Raw genomic sequence first — 12,221 nt, 5'->3', positions numbered from 1 at the left:
GCACAGCTAAAGGAATTTGAAAGGCTCAGAAAACAAGAAATCTCTAAGTGGTGGGAGTGTACTTCACCACAAAGGTATTTGGAAGTGGGCCGAGTGCCACGTGGACTTAGGGTATTATTGGTACCAACGTACGGAAACCCAGACCCAGCCATGCTACAAGAATGGGCAGACAACAATGCCCAGTCATCCAAAAATAAGCTCCAAATCCTGATTAAATACGCTTTGTCAGACCGCGAAAAACTGCTAGCCAAACTGGAAAGTGTAAGCAAACAATTGGAGGAAAATGCAAACTAAGACGAAATAAATAAAAGCATGATAGAAATAAAAAACAGAGTAGTCAAATGCCAGAAAACTATAAAAGAAAGGAAAGCAAAGAGGTTCGAATGAGATGGGAAAGACTACCTCAAGGGTAGAATCTATGCATTTGCCCTCAAATTCGATAATCTCAGACATCAAAATTTACCACCAACCAACAACGAGACGAATGAGGACTTGGGGCCAAGTGAACCCGATGTCAGCTCAGGGGCAGAATCAGACCCCGGAACATCCGGAGCTTTAGGCCAAACATGCACATTTCCCACACCTGTTGAAGAATTCGCTTTTTTACGGGCAGACCACCTGAAGACTCTCAGGCCACGACAACAACACCAGGAATACAAGGCAACCAAAACCACAAATCAAGGAGCAGAAGGCGAAAAAACAGGAGATGGGGCAAACACAAAACAACAAACGAAGAAGCACACCTACAGAAAATACAACAGACGATGATAGAAACAACAGAGCAACAAAAAAACAGTTATCAATCTATCAAATATGGCTCTCACAACAAAAGAAGAACATTGACACTTGGCCTATCATACTGTAAAAGAACAAACTTTGACTATATACAAACACGCATAGATGTACACCAATTCACAAGGAAACTTAAACTGAGAAAATTCTTTTTTAACACCGGGACAAATGCATCAACCCAAACGATGAAGAAACAAACCATGAATCCCAAAGTCACTGGAACATAGCCGACATGGATTTCATAAGAGACATGGCAAAATTAGATATAGAGGAGGAAACAGTCACTATAGGGTCAGAAGATGCAGCAACCCTCGCAGGCATCAACATACATAAAACCTGCAAAACTCCTTTCAAACCCAGATCTACATTCTGTCCACTTAGGCCCAAGGATAATATCGACATCTTTTCAGGTAAAGTGATTAAGGAATTAAAGGAACTATCATTGGAAAGTAGTAACCACTTCACAAAAACAAAACCCAAGGAAAGAATGGAGTATGACAAAGTAATGAAAAAAATTAGAGATAGAACTGACATCATGGTACGCTGGTCGGACAAAAGGGGCAATGTGGTCCTATGGCCAAAAGAGATGTACAACAAAGAGGCACTGATGCAACTATCCGACAGAGATTGCTACACACGGATTAGTGCAACAAACATTGCCAATATACAAGAAAGGTATCACGAAAGCGTTTGACTGGAAGAGCACAGGACTCATTAGCAAACAGGAGTTTGATTTCTTGAAAAACAAACTACCCAGTCACCCTGCACCTCTATCTCATACCAAAAATCGATAAGAATGAGCAATGCCCCCCAGGAAGACCCATAATATCGGCAATCGGAGGACTCTTCGAGAACACAAGCAAATTTATAGACCATTTTCTACAACCGCATGTACAGAATCTACCTTCATACACCAAAGACAGTGGGGACTTTCTGAAAAATCTACGATGTCAAATGGCAGGATGACTATGTATTCATGACGCTAGATGTACAGAGTCTGTACACTAGCATTCGGCACACAGACTGACTTAATGCCATCAAACATTACCTGGAAAGTAGGAATATTGAACATTACCTACATACACAAATGTTGTTACAAATGACAGAGTGGTGTCTTGAGAATAATATCTTTGTTTGATAAAATGTTATACAAACACACAGGACTGCCATGGGTACTTGCTTCGCCCCCAGCTATGCTAATTTGCATATGGGCTGGTGGGAGGAGCAAGTACTCATGGTAAAACACTGCACACAAATGTCAGAAAATGTGGCACATTATAGTCGCTACATCGACATCTTTTTGCAATGGAAAGGGAGTGAAGAAAGTGCAGCCAAATTTGCCGAAGACCTGAATGAAAACTCATTGAATTTGCATTTCACTTGTTCAACCAGTAAGAAATCTATCATGTTCTTAGATTTAGAACTGTTTATCTCCAACAACAAGATACAGTCTAAAACATATAGAAAACATACGGCAGGCAACACCATACTGCACGCTAACAGTTTTCACCCTACCAGCCTCATTAACAGCATCCCCTATGCAGAATGCTTAAGTAATGAATCGTAACTGTACCACACAAATCAGCTTTGCAGAATCAAAGCAGGAATTATTCAAAAGACTACGCACTAGGGGGTACAAACATCATACTCTCATCCACGCTGAGCAGAAGTGTGAAACAAAGAGCAGGGAAAGCCTTATCTTTAAAACCCCAGAAAATCCACTGCCATCGAAATCACCAGGTACACACAGATTAATCACAGGATATAATGCATACCACAACCAGCTGCGCGAAATCCTCTACAAACATTGGCCACTTGTGCGAAGCGACCCCACAATAGGAATCTCATGTGCCAAACGTCCTCAATTAACTTTTAGGAGGGCGAAATTGATGAAAGAAGAACTAGTGCACAACAGACTACGAAAAGGGAAAGACACTCATTGGCTTAAAAGTGTGAATGGCTTTCACAAATTCACCAAGTGCAAAGCCTGCAGATACGGCGTAAACACAAGCAAAGTTCACCTTACTCTAAGAAACACACCATTAGACATAGGAAACTACTACACATGCAAAACAGATTTTGTGATATATGTCCTACAATGTACTTTTAACAAGAGATACGTAGGCAGTACAAAACATCCTGTTCATCTGAGGATACTCCAACACCTACCGGCAATCAATAATGATGATCCTGCCTACCCAGTAGCAAGACACATCAACGCACACCACAAAGGTAGAGCTGAAGATTTACAATACTTTGTATTCGATAGTGTTCCAAAAAATGCCAGCGGAGGAAACCGACAACTCGCACTCAGGAGATTAGAGTCAAGATACATCATTCTACTTGACTCCAAGACCCCCAACGGCCTTAACTCAGATGAAGCAATGAGTGTCCACCTTTGAAATAATTTCCCCTAAATATAATACGCACCTCCCACATTCCTGACCCAAGTCCTCAACTTACATTTGTACACAAATAGCAGGGTAACACTTACAACTTGGTAACCCGCACAATCACGAACATGGCTTAGTGGCACATAGGCACTTAGTATTTAATTCCTTTTACACTAATTTCTCTTGCCCGTCACACCTAGATTAGGTGTTCCCACACTAGTGCACTCTCTCAATCCAGCGCCCTATCCAAGGGTTGCTTCTGGATCAAATGTACATCATATGTCAGCCCACAGGGGTAGAATTAGGTTCACTGAAAAAGGGGCACTGGCCCAAAATCCAGCAAGTACAACACGCGATTGCGAGGGAAGCAATCAATTCGAACTTCAGGGAAACATAGTGAGAACTCAACATAAGCGATGTAGTACTCACATATGGGCAAGAGCAAAGAAGTACAAATAGCACTGTATATATAGCACTCACTGCACAACTGTTAATATTGAAATTGCCAGAATGCTTAACTTCCCAAACACTAATTGTGCCAGAAACATTAGTCTCCTTTACATATGCCAATTTGTAAATGTGATGTAGAATTGAATACATGCCAAAATAGCAATAATGTTTTTAAAGGAAAGACTGCATAAACATGACTCGACATATGTTATGTAGCATACCTTTTCCAGGACTGTTAAGAAGGGGAAGTTTCCATGGCAACCCACTCACGCCACTTTCAAGCCTATCACCTAAGCACACACATATATTACCTATTCACACAGTGTCAAAATGTTGTGAGCAAGGCGGTTCTGCCGTCGAAACGCGAAAAGCCGATCGTATGAAATAAAACAACTTTTCTTTGATCCTGATCCCACGGTGTCAGCGCCTTATTCCGTACTCAAGGAACCAGGATTGGAAAATATAAGTATATGTATATATATATATATATATATATATATATATATATATATATATATATATATATATATATATATATATATATATATATATATATATATATTGACTCTGTTTCTTGGTGCACCTTCAATCAGCAAACAGTTCACTTTGTAAGACTCCTCAGCTTTTTAGCATGTGTTTATTCTTTTATGCATTTGATCGATATGGAATTATACATCTTGTTTTAGAGCATAGGGCCAAAAGCACTTTACACTTTGCAGTTCTGTTGTTCTAAAGCATCTCCATTTAATTCATGAAGGTATCCAGCAAAACCATCTAGTGTTCTGTATATGGGAGAGAACTGTCTTGCACCTTATTTTCACATAGTTTACTACAACAATGAATGATAAGCCACTAAAGTAAAGCTAATTCCAATCTTAAATCGTATTAGAAAAGGTTGATAAACATGCCCTACTAGTTGGGTAACAGGAAGTCCTATTTTCTTGCTGGGCTTTTCTTATTGATTTTTCATGGCTGGCAAGCTCACTGATTCTTCTTTAACAGCATTCTGTTGTTCTCAGGCTGTGGCCCATCTTCTGTGCATTTCTTTTGGGAATTCTTGACCATCTGCCAGTTTTAACCTTCCAAGGGAAGCATAAGAGTTCCTCATCTGAACCTACTATTTTATTACTCTGAAACAACTTGCTAATCAAAAAACTGCCAGGTGTGGCATGAACAACTTTAACATTTTTTCGTTGACTGTTCCACCTCAGTCTTCTCATCCCTTGTTCTGACTTTGTTACTGGATGTGCTCAGGTGGTGAGGACCAGCATAGGCAGTATACTAAATGGGATGACTAATGTCACCTGAGTTTAGATGATTCTACATTTGAGCACCATTCCTGGTCAAGTTATCAATTGGTGGCTATCAGCAGTGTTTAGGGTAAGACAAGTGATCTGGCTGTTCAAATGGAAATGGTGGTTCAGGCACATGTGTAATTGTCTCTGTTTGTATGATCTTCCCAGAACCCTGAATTTCTAATGTCATTGGGACCTTGTGAGAAAGTGCCCACTTTCTGCATGGTTGCCCCCACTTTTTGCTGAATTGCTGATGTGCTTTGACTGAGTGTGCCCTGGGCTCCTGCTAATCGGGTACCCAGGGCCTATGCTCTTTCCCCAAAACTGCATTGAAGCCTAAACCCAGTTGGCATCTATGGCTACAGGTCAGCCGCTTGTAAATGTTACCACAGGTACCAAGGGGACTGTGACCAGAGAAGGCCTCTAAGGGCTGCAGCACTTATTGTGCCACCCTTAGAGGTCCTGTACCATTACACTCACACACTGCCTTGGCAGGCTGCATGTTTTGGTGCAATACAAAGTGAAGAGATGACATGGCACGCATCTGTGTGCCATACCTACAACCCACTGCCCTGGCATAGGTCAGCCACCCCTCTAGCTGGGTGCACTATACCGTTGGTGAGGGTACAGTTTATGACCCCTGTACCCCTATAGTGTCTAAATCCGTTCTTAGACATTATAAGTGCAGTGCTACCATTAAGGGTATATAGTGCTGGGAGTTTGTCATTACAAACTCCACAGCACCATAATGGCTACACTGAAAATTGAGAAGTTTGGTATCCATCTTCTCAGCACATTAACCCACACTGATGCCAGTGTGGGATTTAATAAAAAAAATGCACACAGACTGCATCTTAGAGATGCCCCCTGAAAAACGACCTACCTTTGTGTCCAGGCTGAGTGGCTGCTTTCAGTTGCCTCCACCAGACATGTTTCTGGACCTCTGGGTTGCGAGCCTGATGCTCTCGGGGTCCTGAAACATTGCACATCCTGGGATGAGGTGCCAGAGCCTTCTCCCCCAGGATTGGCATGGCCACGAAGGGGAAGCTTCAAAGGCTTGCTACATTGGTGAGCTTCCCACGGTCACTTGCTGCTTTCAGCAACTGGTCCCACTGGTCCTTACCCACAATTTGGGCGGGAGAACCGGCGGGAAAAACAAGTGACGAAGAGAGGTGTGCCCACCTCTGCCAACTCCATCCCTATGGTGGGGGAGGCGAAGTAAAGCACAACTCTGTCCACGCAATCTTGAAGATGGGGAGGCTCAGCCAACCAGGGACCGGTTCATGCCCCCTCCTACTGGAGGGTGGCATAATAGGGGGTTTACCCACCCCAGGGAAGAAACCCATTGGTCCCTACCTTTTACCTACCTGTAACGTCCCTAAATCTAGTATTTAGGGGCACTCTTGAACCTTGCTTCCTCAGACGAGAAGAAACTGCAAGAAGGACCGAACAGCTGTGCAGCAGCTAAAACGAGGAAGATGCCCACTGACTTGTCCCCAGCTCTACCGGCCTGTCTCCACCTCGAACCTGCACCTTTGAAATCCCGGTGTGTCTTGCAGCCAACAACCTCCAAAACCCCGGAGGACCTGCCTGCCTTCAACCCCAAAGACTTTGTCTCCCGTAAAGACAAGACTTTATTTTCATCTGCAACCGCGAATCCGCACCACTCTGCAACCACCGTCCGAGCTCGAGTGGGCAGACACCACGAGGAGGTCTCCACGGTAATCCTGACCCGACGACCCCTGACCTGCCTACAGCCGACGCCTGCAGTCTAAATCCAGAACGCCCTACCCCCACACCAACCGCGACCAGGAGCTGGCAGGAGCTGGCAAGAAGATCCGACCCCAAAATGCACCCCTCACCCAATGCCCCACGGCCTTGGGAGCTCCAACCGGCAGTGCCTAACCAACCTCTAACTTCCCAACTAACCTCTCGAAGTTGTGGTTGCACCCAAAAGACCTTCGTCCCCAAGCCTGCAGTGCGGTTGCAAACCAGAGGTTCCCCATTGCACACAACAGGGCGCCCGACGTAGAACCTCCACCCGGCTACCCTACTGAGTGTGCACCATTGGTGCTACTTTGTTTCCCCATTTGCCCTGAGCTTAAGTCCAGGAGTTTTGCTCCCACAACCCATTGGCCTGCTTGTCAGCCCCGGAAGCCCCCTGTCCCCATTGGTTTTTATTGGGCCTCAGCACTCTGCACACGGCCGCCCTAGTGCCGCACAGGGTGTAACAAGAGTGCATCCTTGACCCTGGGGGACCCCTGAGTCTACCCCTAGAACCTCAACTCCCACTACCAAATACTTACCTTAAAACCAATAATGCTATTTTCCTCCGTAGGATTACATTGACTATTTTTCTTGGGAAAGTTTCCAAGTGTGCAGTTTGAAAACCTAAAGAAATTCTTATTGCACTAACTAACAGAAGCAATTTTACTTGCCTGTTTACAGGAAATTTCCCAGAGTAGTATCCAGGTATACTACTGAGTAAGAAAGGTAATCTCAAAAGTAACTTACCTGTAATTTTACTGAAAAGCCTATTTAAGTCTAAGTACTGTATTTACAAAGTATTGCATTTCTCTGAAACCATACTGTAAGTCACAACAAAGTGCATATACTATTACAAATCCAAACTGTATTACAACTGTATATTTACTGCAACTTACTTAACACTTACCTGTGCCAGGCTTGCTTGGTTCTAGAAAATAAAATAACTAAATGAATATTTTTATACAAAACGATTGGTCTGAAGTTCAGTCTTTGAGTGTGATTTCACTTGCTGAGTGAGTGTGTACAACAAATGCTTAACACTGTCCTGTGATACTGCCTTACTGCTCGACCACACTGCCACAAATAGAGAGTGAGGTGTTATCTAACTTTATCTCTGCCTACAATTGGGGTTGCACTGGACTCTGTGCACCCTATACCTCACTTTGGTATAGGATATACCGAGTTAGCTTCCTACAGGCCTCCAATAAGCAATGCTCAAGATTATTTTGTTATAATAAGATCCCGCTGCAGAGTGGGAAAGGATTTAACTTAATAGCCTGCTTTCGCTGCAGAACTGTAGGCAATCATTACTTTTGGTAAGTCATTCCTTCCTGTGGTGCTACCCTAGTATGTACAGGGCACTATTACTAATTAGGTCATGAATACGCATTAATACGTAATGAAGTGCTGTTTTAAAGCCTTAACTCTTTCCATTTTATTGATAGGTGAACCAGAAGACTTGATGGTCCAGTACTTTAAAATGTTTGGGGATAAACCTTGCTGTTTTACTGACCTCAAGATTTTCATTGACCTTCTAGTGCCAAGCCAGTATACAAATGTAAGTACTGTAGTAAACAAGCCACACACACAGATGGGAGATTACTGCAATCTGATTTAAATATTGGCTATGTCTATACTACTAGGGCAATTGTGATGAAGTATTAGTTTTGAATTCTACTTATGTTGGATATTTGTATCTGCAGAATCTTCTCCTATCATAAGTGCAGACTGGATCTAGAAACCTTTCAAAGCTCTCCGCCACCGGAAGGGAGTGCCTGCTTCTCATTGGCGCAGGAACCTACATCATGGTGACTTCACTGGAACCATAAATCGGCCCTATGATGTCCACACTATTGTTATGGATCTTGAGCTCACACTGGAGATTTTTCTCAGAAATGGTACTTAAAATATTCGGGTGCAGTCCTAACCATGTCGCCCCCCCTAAACATTTAGTATTTAAACCTTGTGCTAGATGCTATAAAGATGTGTATTACAGATCCTAATGATCATTATCTCCGGTGCATTGACTCTGACCACGATACTAAAACCTTTGATTCCTGATAGAGCTTGCATGTGAAAGCCCTGAAAGAGCGGTTAGGCAAGCTCTTCATGGCCAAATCCTTTTGAAGATCGCAAACACCCCAAATCACGCACAAGGTTGGGATCAAAGGAGTCTTCCTCATGGAGGAAAAAGCACAAGTTGGAGAAGAGCCAGGAAGTCTTTAAAACAACGCTCCAAAGGTAAGTCCTTACTGTGCTGAAGCATCCTGTCTTTCCAGAGTTCCCCACTCCGGGATTTAATCCTGCAGTGTTCCTTAATGCCTTGTTTGACCTCTTCAGACAGATTGTAACCTCTACTGGAGCACCTTTGGGGCTTTAGGGATGACCGATGTCTTTCTGCTGGTGGGATTGTCCTCAACACAGTTTGTCCCATTTTTGCATATGCTTTCTATACCAGTGCTTCCAACAGCGCCAGTACCAATATTGTCTACAATGCCTGTATTGGCTATGCCCTAGGCCCCAGCACCATTTCCTGCTAATTTTGATACAGTCTTCAATGCCGAGAGGTCTGTCTTTGCCTTTCAGACATCAGACCAGGCCTCTGCGCGCCCTCTGATCAGATCCTTCAGGGAAACTCTAAGGTTGTTGGAAAACGACATAAAAGGCTGAGTTCTTAGAAGGAAACAGCCCATGGCATTTTTGGAATGGACACATCCTTTGGAGGAGAATCCTGAGAAGGTAATTTTGTTTCTTCCACAGGTTCTGATTTCCAAGCTCTGGCAGAAGCTAGTAGCATTGATACCTCGCGAGATCTAGAATCGGACACTACTGCACCACCAAAGGTTATCCCGTTTCACTTCGTCAGTAGGAAGGCAGTGGAAGTGCTTGAACTTCCTTTGCCTCCTTTAAAGCAAACTTAAACATCCTTTTGGAGATCCTTCATCCTTCCACACAGGCTTCGGAGCCATTAGTCCCATTCAGGAATGCCCTCCAGGACCCTATTTTGGTACTCTGGAAAAAAAACACCACTTCTACAGCCATCAAGGTTGTAGCCCGACAATATCCTCCTGCCCTCTGTAACTCCTCTTTTCTCACATCTCATACTTAGGCAGAGAGCGTAATTATACAAGCCTCAGGCTGCACTAGACAGTCTCCAGGGGTATTTCCCAAGCTCCTGTGAATAGTGAAACTAACATATTTGAGGCCTTTGGTACAAAACTATTATCAATGGGCAGCGTGGTGTTGAAGTTTCTACATTTACTCGCTTCGTGGGTCATTAAACCCATTGCCTATGGGATTTGGTCCACCTGGTAGTGATGGCATTTGCAGGACACTTGCAGCTGCGCTTGAAAGACCTCCTGATAGATGGTCAAGCTGCAGCACATCCAATAATCTAGTCTAGACTGGATACTTCGAAGAATGTGACGAGATCGCAGGGCAATTCTCTTGCCGTCTGTCGCCATGCATGGCTCTGTACTTCTGAGTTCCCTGAAGACATCCATCCATTCCTAACTGATTTACTATTTAATAAATCCTAGCTCTTTGAAAGTAAAGCATACTCTGCTCTTGGAAGATTCAAGGAAAGTAGACCAACAAGGAGAGCCCTCGGTTTGCAACTTTCCAAATTTAGGAAATTTGTAAGAGGGTTTCATTTTACTCCACGACTGGCCTTGTAATAGCCGCATCAAAACCCTCACTCAGACCTGCCAACCTGAAAAACAAATTTCACTGTGTGAGTAGGGGCAGGGCTATGGAGAGGAAGGGTCTTCGTTCCTGCAGCTACCTGAGAAGCACTGTACCCTCCACAAATCTTCTCGCCCCCCTCTCCATTAAAAAAAAAAAAGGGTTGCTGGGGTGGTCGCCGATGTACTGGGGTGTTTTCACATCCCCTTATTTATGGTCATTGACTACTCCAGCCTCCAGAAAAAGACCTGGGAAGCCGCTTTGAGCAGTGGTTTCCATCTGTCTTTCCTGTGACTGTGTCATTTCGGCTCCTCGCCGGGTGATCGTGTGAAAGGAGCTGAAATTGTGTGGCACAGCGTGAGTTGGCAGGTCTGCTCTCTTTGGGCAGTACCTAGGCTTTGGTCGAGGGAAGAGCACATCTGCCCTTGATTTCCTTTTCCTTCTCCTAGGAAGTAACTCTAGTTCCAACTGGTCATGCCATAGGGCTCCTCATCACTTTGGACCAGTGGGTCATTCAGATTGATGTAAGGGGCTGTACCCTACCGCTTCAACATACTTACTCCATATTCACCCTCCTGCTGCAGTCAGAGGGAAGAACACCTGCTCAACAAGATGGTGGTGATCCTACTGCAGGGAATTGGGCAGAGGTGCTACTCTGGTTACTTCCTGTTCCTCAGAAAAGATGGTGGTCTACATCCAATCCTAGACCTTGAGGTCTTAAACCTCTTCCTTCTCAAGGAGAAATTAAGTATGCTGTCCCTAGCTCAGGTGCTAGAAGCAGGAGATTGTATGGTGTTCCTGGACTTAAAGGACATGTATTTCCATGTACTGATCCTGCAGTCGCACTGGAGATACCTGTGATTTTTAATAGATTCCACTCACTATCAGTTTGTGGTCCTTCCCTTTGGTTTGGCAGTGGCACGTAGAGTACTTGTAAATATGATGGCGGTGTTTGGGGTCTGGTCATAAGATGAAAAATCTTTGTCCCTGTACTTTGACGACTGACTGCTGAAGTCCGAGTTGCCAGAGTTGGTGTCCGTTCACCTGAGCTCTACAGCTGCACTGCTGTTCTGCCTGGGCTTTACCATCAGTAGGCCCAGATCTCAATGAGAGCCTGCTCAATATCTGTTCCTAGGGACAATACTGGATAAAACATCACTTGAATTCTGGCTTGAATTCCAGTCCTTCTATTTTTATACCTACCAGATTGACTGCTTTCTTGCATTCACCTGGTCACATATGCAGATTGGCACATGAGGTGGTGCCTCCAAAGACCGTGGTTTCAGCATGGGAGAGACTTGTCAGATACATCATGAATACCCATAATGCCACTGCAGATTCAATCTGATGGGGTGTTGAGGAGAACCTTGTGGCAGGGATGCCCCTTTAACATCCTCCAGCTGTGGCCATTGTGGTAACTGATGCCTTCACTCTAGACTGGGATGTTCATCTGGACAAACTGGAGATCAGAGGTATCTGGTCTCTAGAGGAAACTCTTCTACATAAGTGTCTGCTGGAATTGAGGATGATTCAGCAGACACTCTTGACAGACAGCAAAACGATGTGGTGGTGTCTGCAAGCAGGGTAGAGTGGGTCTCCGCTTCCTTGTTATAAAGTTCTGAGACTCTGGTCTTGGGCTCATCAGCCTGGAGGTTGGCTGGTTGTGAACCATCTGTTTGATCCTCTAAACACCGTTGATATCATCTTACTGATCCCAAGTAGTGTCACGGTTTAGCTTTGGTCAGTGGGGGACCCTTCAAGTGGACCTTTTTGCCACCCGCTACAAAACGCACATTCTCCACAGTTTTGTCCCATCCAAAATCCTTCTAACGGAGCCATG

General features: G+C 44.2%; 1 protein-coding gene across 1 annotated transcript in view; it reads left to right on the top strand.

The window, feature by feature from the left end:
- NAA25 (N-alpha-acetyltransferase 25, NatB auxiliary subunit) overlaps positions 1-12,221 on the top strand; it is an 893,576-nt gene that overhangs the window by 357,059 nt on the left and 524,296 nt on the right. Inside the window, exon 11 of the mRNA XM_086943077.1 lies at positions 8,143-8,255. Coding sequence (XP_086799203.1) covers positions 8,143-8,255 — 113 coding nt within the window. The remainder of the gene's footprint in view (positions 1-8,142; positions 8,256-12,221) is intronic.

The sequence above is a fragment of the Lissotriton vulgaris genome, chromosome 11 (genome assembly GCF_964263255.1).
Source record: "Lissotriton vulgaris chromosome 11, aLisVul1.2, whole genome shotgun sequence".
Taxonomy (NCBI): domain Eukaryota; kingdom Metazoa; phylum Chordata; class Amphibia; order Caudata; family Salamandridae; genus Lissotriton; species Lissotriton vulgaris.
This window is presented reverse-complemented; position numbering and strand designations above follow the sequence as displayed.